At 47.6% G+C, this 22696-nt stretch overlaps 1 protein-coding gene and 1 long non-coding RNA gene across 4 annotated transcripts; one reads left to right on the forward strand and one right to left on the reverse strand.

Moving 5' to 3' along the window:
• Positions 1-5080: 5080 nt before the first annotated feature.
• On the reverse strand, positions 5081-7443 carry LOC118153960 (uncharacterized). Its single transcript, XR_004743825.3, has 2 exons — positions 6711-7443; positions 5081-5245 (listed from the first exon to the last, which is right to left on the reverse strand). It is a non-coding gene; the product is annotated as an uncharacterized LOC118153960 (long non-coding RNA).
• CBY2 (chibby family member 2) lies at positions 5830-20176 on the forward strand. Of its 3 annotated transcripts, XM_017973094.5 has the most exons (3): positions 5830-5976; positions 6599-6679; positions 18289-20176. In XM_017973094.5, exons 1-3 carry the CDS (start codon positions 5887-5889, stop codon positions 19447-19449), a joined length of 1332 nt encoding a protein of 443 aa, XP_017828583.4. In that variant the 5' UTR covers positions 5830-5886; the 3' UTR covers positions 19450-20176. The 3 variants fall into 3 exon arrangements, with proteins under 3 accessions (XP_017828583.4, XP_035158498.2, XP_035158499.2); XM_035302607.3 differs by lacking the exon at positions 6599-6679; XM_035302608.3 differs by lacking the exons at positions 5830-5976; positions 6599-6679 and adding an exon at positions 7342-7403.
• The last annotated feature ends 2520 nt before the right edge of the window (positions 20177-22696 follow it).

The raw sequence follows: 22696 nt of genomic DNA on the forward strand, positions 1-22696 counted from the left end.
TCATCATGGGATTAGTGTCCTTATAAGAAGTGGAAGAGAGACCAGAACTCTTTCTCCCTGCTGTGCACAACACAGTGAGAAGACAACACCTGCACGTTAGGAAGTGAGCCCGGGAGTGCTGACATCTTGATCTTGCACTTCCCAGTCTCCAGAGCTGTGAGAAATACATTTCTGCTGTTTCAGTCACCCAGTCTGTGGCATTTTGATATAGCAGCTGAGCTGATGTAGATGTATAGTAAGTAACTGTTTCTTGGCTTCTGGCTTTGCACACGAGTCTGCTGATGACAGTGGCCATGACCTTGCTCTCTGTATCCTCATTTATTTCTTTTCTTCAACTTTTAAGTTCTGGGGTACATGTGCTGGATGTGTAGGTTTGTTACATGGTTTGCTGAACAGATCAATCCATCACCCAGGAATGAAGCCCAGCATCCATGAGCTATTCTTCCTGGTGCTCTCCCTCCTCCCATCCTCCCACCAGACAGACCCCAGAGTGTGTTGTTCCCCTTTCAGTGTTCATATGCTCTCATCATTCACCTTTCACGTATAAGTGAGAACATGTGGTGTTTGGTTTTCTGTTCCTGTGTTAGTTTGCTGAGGATAACAACTTCCAGCTCCATCCATGTCCCTGCAAAGGACATGATCTCATTCTTTTTTAGGGCTGCATAGTATTCCACAGCCTTGTTTTCTCTTAACAGTATCTTTACTTTGGGTTTAGTAAAAGGAGCTCTTTTTATGCTAATGTGTCAGGATGATTTGTGTGTCCATCTGGGCCTTCTCTATTTCCCTTAGCATTCCTCTTGCAGAACAGGGTGGAAAGGGCCTTTAATAGATCAGACGGTGAATCTCTGTCATGCTATGAGAGCTGTCACTATCAGCCAGAGTGCTGACCATGGTGCTGACTATGTTCGACGGCGAGACCCAGAAGGATCTGGGCTGCCCCGTCACCTGAAGCCAGACTTCTGGAGAGAAAAAGGCAAAGGACCATGGCAGAAGACAGGAGGAAGGGAGATCACAAAGAGAAGGGCCTCCTGGATGCCCCACCAAGGAGGACTCTGTGGGACAGACTGGTGATGCAATTGGAAAAAGCACTTTGCACTGTGGGTCCAGACCAGTTTTTATGGTCATCTGATAGCAAGACCTCCTTTCTAGGAGTGACTGTACCACAGGCTTCCCCTGACACATAGACATAACTTTGGGGTCATGCTGGAAAACCACAGAGGGACTTCAATGGGGTGGGGTGCGTCTGTCTTCAGATACAGCCTTCAGAACAGAGCCAGCGTCTGGATTTTACCACGTGGAGGAAACTGGCCCGCAGAAAGCCGAAAGTGTGGTGAAGGCAGAGGGACTAAGAGCAGGAAAATAACAGCAGAAATAATGATAAATATGAATAATATAATATGTAACAGTAAAGCAAGCATATAAGGCACTAGCGGATTTCTTTGTTCACGTGGATCCTTCCAGAGTAGAGCTCGTGCACTAGAGGCCTCTCCTGTGGGAGGAAGTGGCTCAACTGAGTCAGCTGGGGATAGGCCAGGCTGATGGGTTTGGGTATCCCAAGGGTGGGGCTGTGTCCCAAGAGTGGTGGGGCCTGCATATATGTCACTGATTCAGATTTATGTGGAACAGCCATGTAAAGTAGCACAGGACCAGCGCTCACTAGGCTTTGAGTTGATGTTAGTTTCCGTTATGGGTTGAATGTCTCCCCAGAAGGATGTGTTGAAGTCCTACCAGCAGACCGAATTTGGAAATAGGATCATTTCTGTGTAACTAGTTAAGATGAGGTCAGACTGCAGTCTAGTGGGTCCTCAACCCAGTGTGACTGCTGTCCTTGTAAGAAGAGGATACCAGATACAGACCCACGAGGGGAGAATAGCACTCGATAAGAGGCAGAGATTGAAGGGCTGCAGCACAAGTGAAAGAATAGGGTTGCTGATGGCCACTGGGAGCTGGGAGAGAGGCAGGGAAGCACCCTCCCCTCTGGTGTCAGCGGGAGCGTGGCTCTGCCAGCACCTTGATTTGGGATTTCTGGCCTCCAGAACTGTGAGACCATACATTTTCATTGCTTTGTTAGAAAAGCCTGAGGAAATGAATGTAGCCACTCCTTCTCTGTTGAGTCTCCCTAGCTCGGCCCCAGCAGGCAGCAGGCCCGGCACCTTGTACAGCTCCTTCTAGTACCCCATGTTTGGTGACATCACATTTCCCTCACGCTGTTCACAACTCTTCTTCTACAACTCGGTGGATGTGCAGGTGCCTCTGTGAGGTGTGTGTAAAGGAAAATATAATTCTGTTTCCAGGCAGTATGGGATGTAACCACTTAAAAAAAAAAAAACAACTTTTTTTTTTGAGACAGACTCTCACTCTGTTGCCCAGGCTGGAGGGCAGTGGCGTGATCTTGGCTCACTGCAACCTCTGCTTCCCTGGTTCAAGCACTTCTCCTGGCTCAGCCTCCTGAATAGCTGGGATTTCAAGTGTACACCACCGCACCTGGCAAATTTTTGTATTTTTATGAGAGACAAGCTTTCATCATGTTGGCCAGCCTGGTCTCAAACTCCTGACCTCAGGTGATCTTCCTGCCTCGGCCTTGCAAAGTGCTGGGATTGCAAGTGTGAGCCACCATACCTGACCAAAAAATCCTTTGGAAAAATAGAAAACAAGTATTGGTGAGGATCTGGGGAAATTGAAATCCTTCTGCTGGAGAGAATGTAAAATTGCGCACCTACTTTGGAAAACAGTGTGGAGGTGCCTCAGAAAATTAAAAATAGCATTACCATGATCCAGCAATCCCACTTTTGGGTACACATCCAAAAGAATTCAAGGCAAGACCTCAAAGGGATATTTACATATCCATGTTCACTGTAGCACTACTCACAATAGCCCAGAGGTGGAAACAACCCAAGTATTTATCAACCAGTGAATGAATAAATAAAATGTAGTATATACAAGTAATAAAATATTATTCTTCCTTTAATAAGAAGGAAGTTCTGTCATAGGCTAAAATGTAGGTGAACCTTGATGCCGTTATGCTGAATGAAAGAGGCGAGACACGGAAGGACAGATAGGCTGATTCTACTCATCCACAATATCAAAAGTCATCAAAATCGGCCGGGCGCGGTGGCTCACGCCTGTAATCCCAGCACTTTGGGAGGCCGAGGCGGGTGGATCACGAGGTCAAGAGACCGAGACCATCCTGGTCAACATGGTGAAACCCCGACTCTACTAAAAATACAAAAAATTAGCTGGGCATGGTGGCACGTGCCTGTAGTCCCAGCTACTCAGGAGGCTGAGGCAGGAGAATTGCCTGAGCCCAGGAGGCGGAGGTTGCGGTGAGCTGAGATCACACCATTGCACTCCAGCCTGGGTAACAAGAGCAAAACAACGTCTCAAAAAAAAAAAAAAAAAGTCAAAATCATAGAAACAGAAAAAGAAACATGGTTGCCAAGGGCTGAGGGGAGTGGAGGGGAGTTCGTATTTAACGTGCATGGAGTTCCAGTTCTGGTGAAAAGTTTCCAGAGACTGCGAATATACTCATCGCTGCTGGTACATTTGAAAATGTTTAAAGGGCAAATACGATGTTATGTGTTTAAAGCCACAATTTAAAGATTAAAAAAATAAACGCTTGGAGAAGTTTCCTTGTAAAATGAAGAAACCTTTGGTAATGTAACTAATTATTTTTTGGTTTTCCCATAAGTATATCTTTGGATTTTTGTATATTGTATTTTCTTCCAGTAAAGCTTGCTTGTAAGGTGGGGTGGGAGGTGAGTGGGCAGTGATGGTGTCTGTGGATCTGCTGACCCTGGTCTTCCACTCCCTTCCCACCACAAAGGCATAGTAATGTGGAATTGAGGCTGTGTGGCTAATAAAAATCTTGAGATACACAAAGAGGCTACCATTAAAAGTCTTCGGAGGTGAATAATCTGACAGAATTGAGGCCAGAGGAGCGGAGCATTGTGGTGTTGATGCAGTTTCTACATTGGCATGATAAAAATATATAGTTGGCCTTTGTACCTGGTTCCTGGAATAGAGCTCCTAAAATCCTTACGATTTCCTGAGTGATGGGACGATCTTTCTTTATGCATAACAAGGCCCTTTGGAAACCACCAGCGTTTAAGCTAATGAGGTGACTGACTCTTGGAGGGTGGAGTGTGGTTGCCAGAGGAACCCACTGTAGAGATTACAGATCCTCCACCTCTGGGAAAGGGAGAGGGGATGGAGAGTGAGTTCAATGATCAATGATTAAATTAACCGTGTCTATGTAATGAAAACCCTCTAACCAATGGGGCTCAAAGAGCTTCTGGATTGGCGAACACTTTGAGATGCTGGGAGGGTGAATGCCAGAGAGTATGGAAGCTCCCTGTCTCCCCATCCTCAATATCTTGTCCTATGCATCTCTCCTACTTAGCTGTTCCTGAGTTGTAACCTTTATAATAAAACTGTAACAGGCCGGACGTGGTGGCTCACGCCGATAATCCCAGCACTTTGGGAGGCCGAGGCGGGTGGATCACGAGGTCAAGAGATCGAGACCATCCTGGTCAACATGGTGAAACCCCTGATATGTGTAGCTGATCAATCAGAAGTACAGGTGGCTCAGATTTCTGATTGGCATCTGAAGTGAAGTGGGCTTGTGCAACTGAGCCCCTAGCTTACGGGATCTGATGCTAATGTGATTGGGCAAAAGGAGCTTGATGCCTGATGTGCCAGAGGCCAGTACCATGACACTGGGCTTTGGATAAAAGAATAGCTTTATTTTGAAAGTGAACTCCAAGAGATAGACCAGGGTCAGCAGAATCAGAGACGCTATAACTCCCTCTCCCATCTCCCACACCCACATTACAAGAAGCTTTGACTGAAGAAAATCTGCTTTTGGTAAAACCAAGAAGACGATTAATTACATTTCCAAAGATCTTTTTCATCTGAGTCAAGGAGTCTCTCTGTGCTGATATTAAGGCAGCATTTTTATTAGAAAAAGTTCAAGGAGTGGATTCTGAGATTAGTAGGTGATTCGTGCAAGGAAAGGGGAGGTCTGAAAAGTCCCTGGGCATGTGCAGTTACTTCTTCATGTTAACTCCTGAGTGGCGTGTGCAAATTCAGAGGGAGTCAGTACGAAACAAGGGTGGAAATTGGGGCTCATTCCATGCCAACTCCAGTCAGCCATCTTGGTTCTAACCCACTTCAGCCAGGCTTTTGATCTCGCAAGTGGAGGGAGTTTCAGTGTTTCAGAAGCTTCCTTCTTTTCTTATCTGCTGTCCTGCAAACTCAAAAAATTCTGTTACTGGTTTCTTACTCTTTGATGCTTTCCAGACCTCCCATTTCCATCCACCAATCACCTACTAATCTCAGACTCCACCCCCTGAACCTCCTTTTCCTATTAAAATGCGGCCTTAATGCCAGCACAGAGAGACAGATTTGAGCTTGACTCTTGTCTCCTTGTGAGTTGACTTTCAATATGAAAGCTTTTCTTTTTTAAAGAACTTAGTTTTAGTATTGTCTTCTATTGCATTGGCCAGTGAGCCCCTTCCGCTCTGTAACACTAACTCCAGGTAGATGGTGTCAGAATGAAATTGAATGGTAGGACACACAGTTGGTGTCAGAGAATTAAAGAATCGAGAGTGTCAGAAGACACCTCAGACTACACTTTCTCCCTTGGTCTGGGAAGAGTTTAGTTTGAGTGACCCAACTCCAAGAAGATACCACTTCTGGTGAAAGGACAGGACTCTCCACTGAGCCCGGCAGTGAGGACATGAATGCTGCTGGGATGACCCAACAGCGGGTGATGTTTGGGCTATTGTGTGTCATACTGACCCTGACCAGCCAAGTAGTCACAGCCCCCACAAGCTCTACCTGCCTGTCAGATGCCTCATTCCCACCTGTGACGCTCAGAGAGAAACCATGAGCTGTTTTGTGATGTCACCTCTGGAATGTTCTGAGTGTTTTGGTGACCAACTTCTGCATAGGACCTATACTTGGCAACTCACATTGGTATGGCTTTTTACTTGAGATAGAAATAATAATCTTAGACAAGCAGGTACAGCTATCTCTGCTTCAAAGACTTTCAAAAGCCTTTTACATCAACTCTATCTATCCTTTTTATTTTTTATTTTATTTATTTTTTTGAGATGAAGTCTCACTCTGTCACCAGGCTGGAGTGCACTGGCGTGACCTCAGCTCACTGCTACCTCCACCTCCCGGGTTCAAGTGACTGTGCTGCCTCAGCCTCCGGAGTAGCTGGGACAACAGGCATGCACCACCATGCCTGGCTAATTTTTGTATTTTTAAGAGACAGGGTTTTACCATGTTGACCAGGATGGTCTCGATCTCTTGACCTCATGATCCACCCACCTCGGCCTCCCAAAGTGCTGGGATTACAGCCTGAGCCACCGAGCCTGGCTATAATATCTACCTAAATATCTGTTCGGAGACTGATAAACCATCATATCAGATACCATCTACACATTCTTCCAGACTCAGATTTTCGTAATTGTACATAATTGACAAGAGGGAAATAAATGAGTAGGAAGTTCTATGTTTTTTAGGTGAGCAATTGAAACCCGGCCCAGAGGATGAGCTGGGAAGCTGCAATCTTCCTTTGTCTTTTCCACAGAACTCAAGGCCAGATTTTACAAGAAAAAGAGATCCCAGATCAGAAAGCCCAGAAATCCCAGTCAATGTGGTTCTACCTCAGGTAGGGGTAATCACAGAAGGATATAACTTACCAGTGTTACCCAGAAGAACCCCCCACCTCCTCCGTCAGAACTCTAGCAAGATGTAGAATAAGCAGAGATAGGGCTTCAGATTCTAGTTTGGGGTGGCTGCCAGCGGGCGGTGTGCTGGCGAAGAGCAGATAGCCGCTCCGGGCCTTGGGCTCTTTTCCCCACGAGTGAGGTGGCTGGGTCAGATGGTCTGGTAACCACTTCCAGTCCTAACATTCCGAGTTTCTGTGATACTCTGAAGTAGCCCAGCCTTCTCAAAACGAGATCTCTTGGTGCTTAGTGTTGTGCAATTGCTCTGGATTTCTCAGGGAGAATTAGAACTGGGACTGGAATCAAACGCGTAAGAATGAATCCATGAGAAGAAAACCTAGTCCGTGGACAAAGGGGCACAGAGTTATTTGGAGTCGTCGAGAGAATTAAGCCCTGCTGTGCACCAAAGGCAGATGTAAGGGCCATGGGCCTGGATGCTTTTGAGGTCAGTGAATTGGTGACGTCCTCACAGGCTAGAGAGTCTCGGGTCTCCTCCTGCCTGCAGTCAGCTGTTTCCTGGGGTCCTCTTGATTGAATTGTTTCTACTGCTGCTATGTCACAAAGGGGTGGCTTTGCTTTCTCCAGAGTTACCTAAGGCCGCCTTGGAAGGGCAGGGCCATGCAACCAGAGGGGTTGAAATGTAGGATGGAGGAATCCAGTGCAGAGGTAACTATCTCAGAACTCTGTCCAGGGATGTGTGGGAGGAGGACTGACCATTAGGACATTCCGGATGTATGGTGGTAACAGTCTAGCAAGTACGTTCCGCAGAAGGCACAAGTACGGAAGAAGAAAGCATTCTGGATGTTTGTTTTCAGGTTATCTTTATAACTTTGTCATGAAGAGTGACTTTTCTACTCGTTTTAGCTCATGAATCTTAGTCTGAATATAAGATAACTTCCTCCTGATCATTTGACAGGGTGACAGAAAGCTGATAACAAACTGTAGGAATCCTTTTGGGCCCGATTCCACCTGAAATACACAGGGATCTGTGTTGGCCCCTACTGCCCCGAGAGCTGGTGTTACTGCTGTGATTCTTTTTTTTTTGTTTGAGATGGAGTTTCACTCTCGTTACCCAGGCTGGAGTGTAATGGCGCGATCTCGGCTCACCACAACCTCCACCTCCTGGGTTCAGGCAATTCTCCTGCCTCAGCCTCCTGAGTAGCTGGGATTACAGGCACGTGCCACCATGCCCAGCTAATTTTTGTATTTTTAGTAGAGATGGGGTTTCACCATGTTGACCAGGATGGTCTCGATCTCTTGACCTTGTGATCCACCACCTTGGCCTCCCAAAGTGCTGGGATTCCAGGCGGGAGCCACCACGCCCAGCCCACTGCTGTGATTCTTTCATAGCCCATGTAAATCAATCTTTTCTTCCGGGGGCCTCTCACTTTACACGCTTTGAAATTACGTCAGATGGCTGAATGTTCTCTGATAGTAATCTCAGTAATGTTGGGAAAGGTGGTGTTTAAGAAACTTGGTCAGGCAGAGGGTGCCAACCCAGGGGTGGGTATGAAGGAGGGGAGAGGATTTGAAAGAGTAGTGTCATGTGATAGAGGGGCTGGAATGATGTTTCCACCCACGCCCACCACACTTTCCCTCCCCAGCTTCCAGAAACAGCCCAGTAGTCAAGGAGGAGAGGAGGTGGTTGAAGACAGCTCCAGCCTGTCTTGAGGCTGCCTGCTTCCTGTGCTGGAGGACCTAGTGTTGCTGCTGGGCTCCTGCGGGGAGAGTGGGTGGAGAATGAGAGTAAATCTCCTGCCTGGGAACCTGTACCTCACATGGGCACGTGCAGCCTTGTGTGTACACCTGCCAAGCGGGCACAAGCCACGCACCAGGTTATGGACACCTGTCAGGATGCTCAAGATTGGCACTCTGGGGGAGGGGTGTGGGTGTCTACAGCTAGATCATCTGAACCAAAATACCACCAGGGCTGTGAGAGGGACCAATGTGCTCACTCTGCCTCCCTAAACGAGATGGCGCGTGGCTTAGGAGACAGGGTTGATCTGGGAAGCAAGGAGAGGAAGAAATATTGACTGAATGTTAGTGCGATCATGTGTCGGGCACGGAGCCAAGCTAGTGTGGGGTAAAGATCTTACAGGTACAGAAACCGGCACCCCCAGGAACTCCCCTAGTAATGGCAGACCTGGAGGAAAGGGCCTAAGCTCAAATCAGTGCCATGTGCTCCGTTTACCTCAAGCAGGGCACATGCCACGTGCTGGGCCACGCTGCATCTTAGCTCTGTGGTTCTTCTCTTGCTTTTGGAGATGGCGTCTTCTCCCTGCATCTTTACTGCTCATCTCTGGGCTTCTTATTTTATATTTGCTGAAAGCTGCTCTATTCTGGGGTGGAGTTCGTTTTCCATGTGTTTCAGAAAGGACTCGTGGCAGCAGCTCTGTCTCCCGAAAGCGCCTCTGGCTCCAGCTCCCAGTCCTGCTGGGCATTCGGGCTCCTCAACGCTCCAAAGGCCTGTGATGACTACTTGTCATCAGCCCTTTTCAGGACGTCTGGATTTCCCGTTCCTCACGTTAAATAGTTGTGTTTTCTGATCTGTCTCCCTTCAGCACGTTAACTTGCAAGCTCTCAGTATCATTTCCTGCCCAAGCTAGCTGTTCTCCTGGTTCCTTTCGTACATCATGATTCAGTCTCACAGACTTTCACATTTTCCCAAGGTGCGTGCTCTGTGAATTTCACTAAGACGTTGTTCACTCCTAGATCATCAATGAAAGAGATGAAGCAGGTCAGACTGAGCCCCAGTGGCACCCTCCGGTGCCCCCTTCATCCCTCCCGATTGCCTTTTCTCCTTCCCCTTTGTTTGGGCTTTTACCTGGAAGCAGTGAATTCCACTGACAGCACCCAGATCTCCGCCACTTTGAATAACGTTTCACAGGAAGATTTCAGGAGTGTCTGCTAAACAGTATGCAGACATACTGTATATGACATCTTCACCCTCTTTGCTGCTAATGTAATTCTATCAACATCAATCACATTTACCTTGTGAATGACCCTTTTACCTGTTAGTGTTTATTAAAACTGCCATTGACTTTGCCGTGGTACCAGGGAGCTGAATTAATTTAAAATAATGATAATGAGACTCAGCCTTGTCATCTCGTATGAAAATCAGTAGCATATTTGGCTTTTCCTCCCAGAATCCTGGGGCCTCTCAACTTTATGTGCCTTAGAAGCACCTCAGATGGCTGAACGTTCCCTGATAGTAACCCTCAGGAATGCTGGCAAAGTCGGTGTTTAAGAAACTTGTCAGCAGGCTGGGACTCTGTGAGCAGTGTTTGGACATCTCTTCTGGGCCGTGGTAGCTACATTTTTCCAGGGGTGGAGAGACCTCAGTGCATGTCAGCTAAGCCTGGCTGGTTGCTGCTCGGTCCCATCCCCAGACTCTTTAGATGGGAGACCATAACCCCAGTAATTCCACCCCAGAAGGTCCCACCCAGAGACCTGTTGCTGGAAGTCCTGTAGCAGCAGTAAGGGATTTTGGTCCTTTCACTTCCCCTTTGCCCTTTGGCCTTTGCTTTTGCTTCCCTCCTCTCAGTTGTCCCCTTCCCCCGTGTTCTTCACTTGCTGCCAGGTTGGTGATCTGACAGTCACAGTTGTTGGTAAATTTCAGGCATTTCCTTCCGGAACCAATTATATTTAAAAAGGAGATGCTGGCCGGGCATGGCGGCTCATGCCTGTAATCCCAGCACTTTGAGAGGCCAAGGCGGGAAGATAGCCTGAGGTCAGGAGTTTGAGACCAGCCTGGCCCATTTCTACTAAAAAAAAAAAAAAATGCAAAAATTAGATGGGTGTGGTGGTGAGCACCTGTATCCCAGCTACTCAGGAGGCTGAGGTAGGAGAATCGCTTGAACCTGGGAGGTGGAGATTACAGTGAGCCAAAATTGTGCCATTGCACTCCAGCCGGGGTAACAGAGCAAGACTCCATCTAAAAAAAAAAAAGAAGGAGATGCCAGCCAGGGAAGGGGGCCAGACCTAATGAGACCTAATGCTAAGGAAGAGTTCCAATCCGCAGGTGGGATTTCAGGCTTCTGTGAGGGTGGCATTCATGCCCTGTGCCCTTCCTGGGTCCCTGGTACTGATGCATCATTGGGTTACGGCTATGAGCACATTTCCCATGAGGACAGAGTCTCCTGGCACCTTTCTAGCACCCGATGGGAAGGCATCATGATCCCATGGCCAACGTATCCCCCTTCTGCATCAGCTTCATATCCCACTCGTCCATGAAGAGGCCAACCTTTTTCCTTCCTACCTACTGGATCTCTATGTGAAGGCATTTCCTAGAGACCAGGAAAGAGACAATCTTTTCTTCACGATCGTTCGGGCTGTGCTACACAGGCTGTACCTCTCAGGCTTAGGAGAGCATTACTGGGTGTTCCAGGGTCTTTGTATTGGCATAGACCTCTTGTCAGGGCTAAAAGCTAACAGGGCAGGTTAGCTTGACCCATGAAACCAACCAGTGGTACCACTGGTCGAGGAGTCCTACTGAGAAGGAACTGGCTTCTAACATAGGCCGAGATCTGGAATCCTGGACCTGCATGTGCTCGCTGAGCTCAGATGCTCAGTTTTTGGGGAGCCCTTTTGTAAAGAAATATATTCCACATTGCATAGGGCTTCAGGCCAGGTATGTTTAAACCTTGCCAGTAGAACTGACCATCTGTTTGGTCTTGATGACAGCTTGCCTACCACTTTCTTTTCCTCTTGCAACCTCAGGAAGCAGGCACAGCAGCCACTTTTAGGCTTATGTTAGAGGTGACATTCAGAGAGGCAAAGTGACTTTCTCAAGAGCAGCCAAAGGAGGGACTTTTGAGCCCAAAGTTCTTGGAAATTTAGGGCCTCTACCCTCATTGGATGATATATTCAGGATGACTAGCATGCCGTGTGCAGGAGGTGGTGGGGGTTCCTCTAAGGGAGTACACGGATGCAGTGAGGGCTTTGTAAAATCCACATGAGGAAAACTCCATGCTTATGGATTTTACATCATACCGTAACAGCTTTGACCTGGGACTGTTTTAAAGTCTTAAAGTATGAATAAAAATGAGGACATAGCTTTATCAATAAACTATGTTGGGATCCCAACCGTGTGAACGCTTGCAAAGTGAGTTTCACAAAATGGGTGCTTTTGAGCCCAGACACAGGGACGCCTGAAAGAGGGAAGTCGAGATAAAGGAGTCAGGAACAGACAGAGGAAAATCTAGTTAAAAGATAACCAGAGGGGCGAAACCAGTTGGCGGTGCAGACACGAGGAACAATGTTTCTTGCTATGTAAACATATTTTTGAGCACCAAAGATATTATTATCTTCTATAGCCACTTACTGCTTAGCTGTCAATTTATCGTGTGGAACTTGTGATCTAGATACTTGACGTCAGTAAGATCTTGAGAATGTATATATTCTGAGCCTTGGAAGAATAAAGTCGCTGTTGGAGCACTATCTCTCTCAGCCCTCCTGACCCCAGCTGTCCCATCTCCTTCTCTTCCTGCACACCCCCACTCAGGTTGGAACCCTCTTGCTGGACAAGAATTCCCTCCAGAAAAGTAAATATATTAAGGCAAAATAAATGGCCATTTTCATAGGCCAAAAATTGTAAAATGTTAACAGTTTCCTATGGTTCAACTCATATTACCTCCTAATCTTTCAGTGTATTTTGGTTGATTCAGTTCTTGACAAGGACTCATTAAGCCACCACTGCATGTGACATTTGCTTTCTGATTCCCAAGACTTGGGATGTCAAAAAAACAAGAGATAGGACACTGTGCTTAGATAATTGCATCTTCCTCACGTGGGGAGAGGAGAGGCCTGGTTTTAAGAGAACCATTGCACAGTAGTGATGTTAGCACATGTGAAATAACTGTCTGGGCATTGTGAAGTGCTGGAATAAGCAAGGACTTCAGAGTCAAATATCCTGATTTTAAACCCTGGTTCTCCTCCCTTACCAGCTTTCCAATCTTATGTGGAATCGTGCCAGTCCTTTTGGGGGTTATTATATATAAATACAGAAATCAATCAGCATGTAACCTGACACAAAATAGTCACTCAGTGTTATTTTCTTCTTCTCGTTCTATGTAATCTTCCTCTCAGGAAATGCTAAGCAACGTCTCGTCTAAAAGCAGTAGCCCTTCTTACGTGTCTGCTGCTCTTTTTTTTTTTTTTTTTTTTTTTGAGACGAGGTCTCACTCTTGTCACCCAGACTGGAGTGTAATGGCACAATCTTGGCTCCCTGTAACGTCCACCTCCTGGGTTCAAGTGATTCTCCTGCCTCAGCCTCTGAGTAGCTGGGATTACAGGGGCCCACCACCATGCCCGGATTTTTGTTTGTTTGTTTTTAGTAGAGATAGGATTTCACCGTGTTGGCCAGGCTGCTGTCAAACTCCTGACCTCGAACGATCCGCCCACCTCAGTCTCCCAAAGTGCTGAGATTACAGGCATGAGCCACTGTGCCTGGCTGCAGCTCTTTAAAAACAAAGAAAATGTTCCAAGTCTCTGATTATTTGTGAACAACAAACCCTCTGAGAGAAGTAGGGCAGATGTTGGTGAGGCTGTTTTGGATGGTTGTGCACTGCAGTAACAGTGAATAGCGCCTTCTAGAGTTGGGCATTTCAAAAATATATGGGTTGGCCCTAATTCATGTTAACATCCACGTTTTCTAGAAATGAAGGCTCAGAAATGAAATGACTTTATAAGGTTACGCACTGGTATAGTGCAGAGGCAGAGCTCTCTTCAGATGTCATTTCTAGTCCCCTGCTCCCGACACCTTGCCGTCTGCCTTAATGCTTTCTGCATTTTGACTTCTCTCATTTGCACCAAGAAATAGTTGGTGCTATTCACTGTTTCTTCAAATCAACCGGAATTCCCTGAGGGCAGGGTCTGTGAGCTTGGCACACAGTAGATGCCACATTAATATTATTTGATTCACTGACATAAATGTAGGGGAAAAACTGGTGCAGTAATATCCCGAGTGGGTGTATGATTGGGGTGAATAATTTCCATAAGGCCGAGAAAGAGCTTTCCTTTGAGGATTAAACCCAGCCAGCTCTGATCTGAATCAGAGAAATACCAGAGGGAAAAAAAAAGTTTGTTTTGGATCAGTGTTTTCCTAAAGTTCAATCATGATCCTTGTCATATCTAAAAATGCTTGTATATTTAATGTAGGTATGTTTTCCCATTACTCATTAAAATAAGTATATGACTACTAAGAAATGTTTAAGTGTTTCCACGTTGTAAGAAACTAAGTCATGAGGCAGCACTGGACTTGACTACTTTCCTGGTCCTGTCTGGGGATAGGAGGAAAGATAATAGGACTCAGTCGGAGGAGAATTTTGTTTCCTGTTGAGGAAGTAAAGGGGACTTATTAGTTCATCAGCATTTCCTGGATGAGGTGCTGTTGGCATGGAACAAGAGAAGGCACAAAGTCTGCTTGGGAAGGTTGGCCGTTTAGGGGAGAGGACGAGATGCTAAGGAGGTAGAAGAGGGCTGCTGGGGCCATAGCAGTGCCAATTTACAAATGCAAATCCACTGGACAAGAGACAGGCCAAGAGAGCACTTAGGGATAATGACTCTTACCCTTCATTCTACGGAACTGGAAACTAAGGTCAGAAAGTGAGTGGATATGAGCAAGGTCCTCTGAATGTGTGAATAAGGACTAGAGCCCAAACACCCAGGTGGTCCGTGGCTGGGGAGCCACCACGTGTTAAGGCTTTGTTTAGCATATTTCTGTTGAGGGGACGGTAGAAAGCTCCTTGGGTACCCAGTTTGGAATGTGGATGTGGAGCACAGGCAGCAGAATGCCACGAGTTAAAAGCCATCATGAATAAAACGTGGACAGGTAGAAAGCATCCATGATTCCTCTTTGGACCCTTAGTTGGATCAAGAAGATTGTCCCTCTGGCTGAAAAACATCATTAAAAAGAAATAAGAATTGGGGAAATTTGAACATGAACTCAGTATTTGCCAATGGATATTGAGGGATAATTGTTAAATTTTAAAGGGGTGATAATGGTATTGTGGACCTGTTGAATAGACACATATTTATGTATTTGTGGATAAAATGACACAATGCCACTTTGCTTTAAGAGAAGCTAGTGGTAGGGGAGTGGTGGTAGAATCAGGCTGAGGTCCGATGAGACAAGTGTGGCCTTGATTTGATACGTGGTGAAGCTGAGTGATGGATACATGGAAATTTATTCGACTATTCTCCTCTTTTTGTGTATGTTTGAAATTTTCCATAATAAAAAGTTAAGGAAAAGATATCCTGATCCCCAAACTACTGCAGGTCATTTGATAAATCCTTGGTGGTTTCCCATGCGTGTACTTCACACACAGAAGGTCAGGGAGCCAGCAGTGTGTTTGTGTCTTAGTGAAGGAACTAGTGCTGGTTATTTAACTGCTCTGAGTTTCAGTCTCTCTATCTGTAAAATAAGAATAGTGATAACATCTTCTATGTCAGGGTGGTGAGGATGAAATGAATTTGGCAGGTAGAATGCTCAGCTCAGGACCTAGCGTGAAATTGAGGCTCAATACTTGTTTCCTTCTTCCCCTTCCGTCTCAGGACTGGGATGTACATGTTGACTAAAACCACTCTTCTCCATGTTGCTAGCTTCTGGAGCCAAATCCTGCGGAGAGAACGCATTGGTTCTAGTGCAAGTGTGGAGAGGACCCTTTAAGATTCACTCTTTATTGGCTTTGACTAATCTTCCCAGAAATCCTGGATCTCAAGACCTTAAACCGACCAAAAAGTGGTCTGGGTTATCTACAGTGAGATGCATTATGATCACAGACAGCTCCAGGAGCCAGTGTGCTTTTCCAATGGACAAATGGGAAAACCACGGAGGCTGAACTTCTTTAAATAAGATTCCGATTGCAGAATGCCTTCACGCCCTTGCTGTCTCGAAGACTGAGCATATCCTTACACAGTTATTGACCACAGTTAATGGCATAGAGCTGCATCTTCTATTTATCTAGCTTTTTAAGTTTTAAAGAATTCTAAACAACTTTATATACCATGCAAATTGTTTTTCTCTCTCTCTCCACACACACACACACACACACACACACACACACACGTAGACAACCTGACTTGTTTTTTATCTTCTCTATCTGTACAGTTGTGAAAATAACCTAAGACATAGGAATTGATATCTAGAGAGCACTTGGACATCCTTGGATGACATGCTTGTGATGTGACTCTCATGATATGACCTTGATCTTTTTATTTAAATTCATTGCTGCAATGTTTGCCTCTTCTCCAGGATGTATTCCACGTGCTCACTTCTTTTTGAATACAATTCATAATTCTCGCGTTAGTGAAATCTACTTTTCCTTATAATAATACCTTATGATTCTTTGGCACTTGGTGGTTTTTGCATAATTTCATTTAATCTCACGACAGTATTGTGAGCTAAATAGGGCACATATGATTTCCATTTGACAGGTACCTTTCATTGACTTTTCAATGTCGGAAGGTGCCTTTGAGATCATGAAGCCTGACTCCCTCTTTTTCACTAGTGAAAAGCCTGGGTCTCAAAGAGGGTAAGAGAGCTCTCGGGTTTCAATGTACCCATCAGTGGCAAAACCAGGATGAGAATTCTTGTGCCTTTTCAATCTTTTTTTTTTTTTGAGACGGAGTTTTGCTCTTGTTACCCAGGCTGGAGTGCAATGGCGCGATCTCAGCTCACCGCAACCTCCACCTCCTGGGTTCAGGCAATTCTCCTGCCTCAGCCTCCTGAGTAGCTGGGATTACAGGCACGCGCCACCATGCCCAGCTAATTTTTTGTATTTTTAGTAGAGACGGGGTTTCACCATGTTGACCAGGATGGTCTCGATCTCTCGACCTCGTGATCCACCCGCCTCGGCCTCCCAAAGTGCTGGGATTACAGGCTTGAGCCACCGCGCCTGACCAGACTTTTCGGTCTTCAATGCTGGTGTCTTTAAGTCTTTAACCCTCAGCTAAGCAAATTGGATATTCTACTTGACTTACAGCTGCCCTAACCACCTGCAGCCAGAATCACCTGAGGGGGCTGCTTAGAAATGCGGATACCTGGGCCATACCCCAATCTGTGTGAATCAGACTCACAATGGGAGCCTCGGAAATCTGCATGTAAAACTCACTGGGGCTATTCTTCTGTAATGAAATGTGTGAGAGCTGCCAGCTCACTGGAGTTAAGCTCTGTGGATCTGAATCCCATTTTATGCCGTGTTCTTGAGGTCCACAGCCACCATCATGAATTCCTCAGGGTCCCTTGCTGACTTTAACACCACAGGCTGAACGCTCATTCCTCAGTGATATGTCTGGGATGGTTTTTCTTTCTTTCCAAAATTATTACTCAGACTCTGCTTTGAGTCTAGCATTGCATTGGAAGCTGGGGTGGATATTGAAGGGGCTGCTAGCAGAAAAGACTCAAGGGTAGCTAAGAGTGAGAGAGATGCTGAGATGGGCAAGAGAGAGGGCTGGGCTCACCAGTGGCGCCACCATTTTGAACACAGCAATTTGGGGGCTGTTTGGATGATTCAAGCCGCCTCTCTGCTCGTGCCAGGTGTGAGTATACACCTGTAGGTGATGTCACTTGAGAGCAGTGTTTGTTCCTCCTTTACGGTGACAGAATGTTCCAGAGGTCACGCTTAGTGCGTTTGTACATCACCTTTTTTAATCCTGAAAATATCTCTATGAGGCAAAGAGTAGATGAACTTATCCCAATTTGAAATTGTGGAAATTAAAGCTCAAACAGCTTGCCCAAATTCTTGTTAACTGGTAAGTAGTGAGGCCAAGGCTGAAAATATTTGGTTGACTCTAAAATCAATGCCTTTGACCTCCATGATATATAACTGTTTCTCATTATTCATGGATTCCGTATTTGTGAATTTGCCTACTTGCTAAAATGTGTAACCAGCAAATCAATACTTGTAGCACTTTATGGTAATTTTCAGACATGCACAGAAAGGGGAAAATTTGAGTTGGGTGATGCTGAGTGCCCAGCTCTTATGCTGGAAGACAGGGTCCATTGTGCAGTGTATCTAGCGCCACGTTTTTTGCCGCCTCGTGCATTATGTTGGTGATTTTGCTGTTAAAATGGCTTCCGAGCCATTTCAGGTCAAGTGCTGTCTAGTATTGGCAAACAGAAGAAGGTATGCTGTGTGGCATGGAGAAAACGCGTTAGAGAAGTTTCGTTCGGGCCTAAGTGGCAGCGCTGCTGACGCGAGTTCGATGCTGGTGAATGAACGATGAGCACCGAATGAGGTTATGTACCGCTTGGATAACAAAAGGAGAGCCCAGGCTCAAGGGGACGCATTTCCGGCAGGAGCAATGGTTCTGTATTCGGTAATTCAGTGGAATTCATTGTCGGAGATGACTTCATAGAACAGAACTCGCCGCAATGACAAGGATCGGCCATTTCCTTTTGAGGCCCCCAAGGGGCAAAAGTGCCCACTGTGGCCAAGCCAGACGATCAGACGCAGCTTCTCTGGGGACATCGGGTCCCCGTGGTTTGTCAGGCAGCCCTGAGGGTGTCAGTGTCATCACTAACGCTGGGCTCTCCCGTTCTCTCCCGCAGAGGGGCGCAGCCGAGCCCTCCCCGAGGCTCCACAGCTCCTGCAGCCCCGGGGGCTGCGCGCGGCCCCGACTGAGCCGCGGGGTCGGGAACCACCGCTCCGCCCCGCTGATCCGCGTCTCCTCCGCGCCCTTGGACCGCATGGAGCCCCCCCTGTCCCAGGCCGACCTGGAGCTGGACTACAACCCGCCGCGGGTGCAGCTCAGCGACGAGATGTTCGTGTTCCAGGGCGGGCGCTGGGTGAGCGAGAACTGCCGCCTGCAGCCGCCCTGCTTCTCCCCCTCGGCCTCCTTCCACCGCAAGCTGCACCACAAGAGGCTGCCCCAGGAGTGGGTGCTGCAGGAGGAGACCAGGGCGCTGCGCGAGGAGACCCGGCTGCTCCGCGGGGAGACGCGGCTGCTCCGCCGGGAGACGCGGCTGCTGCTGGAGGAGAACAGGCTCCTGCAGGCCTGGGAGGAGCACAAGGCCCCCCGGGGCGGGCAGGACAGCGCGGCCCCGGAGCGCGTGAAGGAGGACCACGCCGCCCTGCAGGGGCCCCGCGGCCAGGACGACAGCGCCCTGCAGCTCCTCCGGGAGGAGAACCGCGCGCTGCGGCAGCTGCTGGAGCAGAGACAGAGCTTCTGGGCCCGAGCGGAGGACGCGGCCGCCCCCGCCGAGGAAAGCAAGCCCGCCCCGTCGGCCCACGAGGAGCCCCGCAGCCCCGGGCTGCTGCAGGACCAGGGCTCCTGCCTCTCCTCCCCCTTCGAGGAGCCCAAAGGGCCGCTGTCCGCTCAGGAGGACCCCAAGGCGATGCGCACTCTGTGGGAGACGGTCGGTGACATGTCCGGGCCCCCCGGGGAGGAGGCCGCCAAGGCGGGCCCCGGCCTGCCCGACGACTGCCAGCCCCTGCAGATGCTGAGAGTGATGAGCCAGGCGCTGGAGGCCCTGCGCGAGGAGAACCGGCTCCTGCAGGAGAACAGGGCCCTGCACGTGCTGCGGGAGGAGCGCCGGGGCTTCCTGGAGGAGAACAAGGCCCTGTGGGAGAACAACAAGCTGAAGGTGCAGCAGAAGCTGGTCATCCACACCGTGACCGAGGTCACCGCGCGCATGGAGATGCTCATCGAGGAGCTCTACGCCTTCATGCAGGCCGAGGGCAAGGGCCCCAAGAAGCCCAGCCGCATCTGAGGCCTCCACCGTGCCCCGGACGCTGAGTGTGGGAACCGAACTCTCGGCGAAGGACAACCCCCTGCTTCCTCTGTGGTCCTCGCCTTCCCCCAGCAGTTCGTGCCTATGGAAAAGCAGCGTTAGTGTCCTTCCTCAGCGCAGAGTAGTAATAAAGACGTGAGGACGCTGGGCCCGTTGACACCAGCGCGTTGCCTCGCTTCTTTCTCTTTATTTTTTATAAAAAGTAGACGATATCTTAGAGTAGTTTTGGATTCACAGCTAAATTGGGCAGAAAGTACAGCGAGTTCCCGGACTCCTCCCGCATTCTCATCATCCTGCAGGCTGCTACGTTAGTGACAGTCTGAACCTACATTGACACATCAGAATCGTTCCACAGTCTGTAAGTTTGCATTAGGGTTTGCTCCTGGTGTCGCACATACCGTGAGTTTACAAACGTACAGTGACATGCGGCCAGCACTGCAGTACCACACAGAGTATTTTCACTGGGCTAAACATCCTCTGTGCTTCGCCTACTCATCCCTCCCTCCCCTTCCCACCTCTGGCCGCCACTGAACTTTTTAACTAACTGTATTCATAGTTTTGCTTTTTCCGGAATATCATATAGTTGGAATTGTCAAGTGTGGAGGCTTTTCAGGTTGGCTTCTGTCACTTGGATATGCATTTAAGTTTTCTCCGTGTCTTTTCATAGATTCATAGACAGCTCATTTCTTTTTAGCACTGAATAAAATGCCATTGTTTGGGTGGAACACAGTTTATCCTTTCATCTGCTGAAGAACATCTTGGTTCTCTCAAGTTTTGACAGTTAGGAATCTGGCTTCTCTCCTCTTTCCCTCTGGTCTCTTCTTTGCCTCTGCCTCTGTTATTGTCTCCTTTTTCCTTTCAGTTCCTCTCTTTTCCTTTGCTTTTTCTTCCTCCTCTTCTCCTATGTTTCTTGCTCTCTCATCATCTCCAATTCTGAGGCTCTGGGGGCGGGGGTAGATCTATTGGAGAAGAGGTCACCCTCAGCCAGGGTTTTTAAATTGTGCCAGTATTATTTGGGGCTGGATAAGCCTGGGCGGGGACTGTCCTGTGCACCTCGCAGTGTTCACCAGCATCCCTGGCCTCTACTTATTAGATGCCAGTAACAGCCACCTGGCCCTGCCCCCCAGCTGTGACAGCCAAGTGTGTCTCCAGACATTGCTGAATGTCCCTGGGGGACAAACTTTCAACACTGCTCCAGGTTTCTCCAAGTACCATGGACTGCAACACAGGTCCTAGAAATACACTGAGAAAAGTAAAGGGTTGCAGGAGAAATGCTGCTAGAATCTCTTCCAGCAGTTTTATAATCATACTCTGACTTAAAGGCCCTGACAAGTCCTGCAGTGAAGTGATCTGCTTATCCTTGGTGAACCCTTAATTGCCCGATTTTATTTGGTCTTGAAATCTTTTTCTGTGTTTTCTCTGTTATTCACCCAGTTTGGGAAGGAGTGCCTGTGCTCTCCACAACCCCAGGCTCACTTCCCTACCCCGGGCTCACTTCCCTACCCCGGGCTCACTTCCCTACCCCGGGCTCATTTCCCTACCCCAGGCTCATTTCCCTACCTCAGGCTCACTTCCCTACCCTTGGATTCCCTCTATTTGCTCGTGGTTCACACTTACTAGTTCGCCACAAGAGATAGGGGTGGTTGGCTGCTCAAGATTTGCTGTTTCGGGCTTCGATTCCCATTTCAAAGTTGGACATACTTTAGAACCAAGGAGTCGAAAGGTACCCTTAGACTATACAAGTGGTTCCCAAACTTTGCTGTATAGTGGAACCATGGAATCACCCGAGGGTCTTTGACTAACACTGAAACCGGGACCCCACCTTAGACATTATGATTTAATTGATACTGACTGTGACTGGGCAGTGACGCATTAAAAGCTCCCCAGGTGATTTCAATATGTAGCGACGTTTAAGAATCACGTAGTAGGACAGCTAAGCCTTCTGATTCTCCATATAATGCTTCATTCACTAGTAATGAAAATGAATGAGTATGTACGTGTTAAGGAAGTTTACCCATCTTGCTGATGGGAGAACTGATCCTTGTATGGAGACAGACATGGGTTTGAAACTAGGATATTCTCACTCCTCATGCATTACTCATGCCGGCTAAATTTCTAAGACTTGAAGAAGCCAAAGGCAGTCACCCTCACCCACAGATCCCTTTGCACCCCACTTTTCACTTGATATGACCTCCAGTAATCCTGTGAGGAAGGCGGTATTGTTTGTTCCACAGCTATGGAAACAGGAACTCCAAGGGATTTTCAGAGGTTAGCCAGCTGGTAAAAGCCAAATGGGGACTTCAGTGTAGACCAAATGACTGCAGATCTCACACTCCTTCCATGAGATCAGATCGCCAAGTAACCCTGGTCTCTGAAAACTGAGTGTAATAATGGTTTTGGGGCCAGGAGTGGTGGCTCACACCTGTAAACCCAACACTTTGGGAGGCTGAGGTAGGAGGATTACTTGATTCCAGGAGTTTGAGACCAGCCTGGGCAACATGGCAAAACCCTGTCTCTACAGGAAAATAGAAAAATTAGCTGGGCACTGTGGCGTGTGCCTGTAGTCCCAGCTACTCAGGAGGCAGAGGCAGGAGGATCTCTTGAGCCAAGGAGGTTGTGGCTGTGATGAGTTGAGATCACACCACTGCACTCCAGCCTAGTTGACAGAGTCTCGGAAAAAAAAAAAAAAAAAAGGCGTTGGTGTCTATTTCTCAGATTAGCAACTTGTCAAGTCTTACTCAAAATAGCATCAGATATTCCAAAGGAGGGAGAACAAACTAAAGACAGGGGTATTTCCTCTAACTGACTACATACCTCATCTTCATACAGGGGCAGAAAGTGGCCGATGTCTATGCATCGGCCTGTCGTCACCAAAATCTGAAAAATAGGAAGTTGTTGTTGACAGGCCTCTGGCCCTTGGCAGTGTTTTGCCCTCCTGTATTTGGTAAATTCATCATTCAGGGCCCCGTGAAGTACCATACTTTGTTTAAGTCAGTATCATAACCCTGGAGGGTAGGGTTCTTTTTTTTTTTGTTTGTTTGTTTGTTTTTTTGACAAAACCAAATTGATTTCTGTGATTCTAGACAACTGGAAGACAAAAGGCACACTCCCCATGTTTGAGTCGCAAATGTGAACTTGGATGAATGAATATAACAGCAGATACATGTTTTCTCACAGGCTGACAGAACTCAGAGAACGTAATACTATTTAACAACGTCAGCTTTGT

The sequence above is a fragment of the Callithrix jacchus genome, chromosome 5 (genome assembly GCF_049354715.1).
Source record: "Callithrix jacchus isolate 240 chromosome 5, calJac240_pri, whole genome shotgun sequence".
Lineage (NCBI taxonomy): Eukaryota > Metazoa > Chordata > Mammalia > Primates > Cebidae > Callithrix > Callithrix jacchus.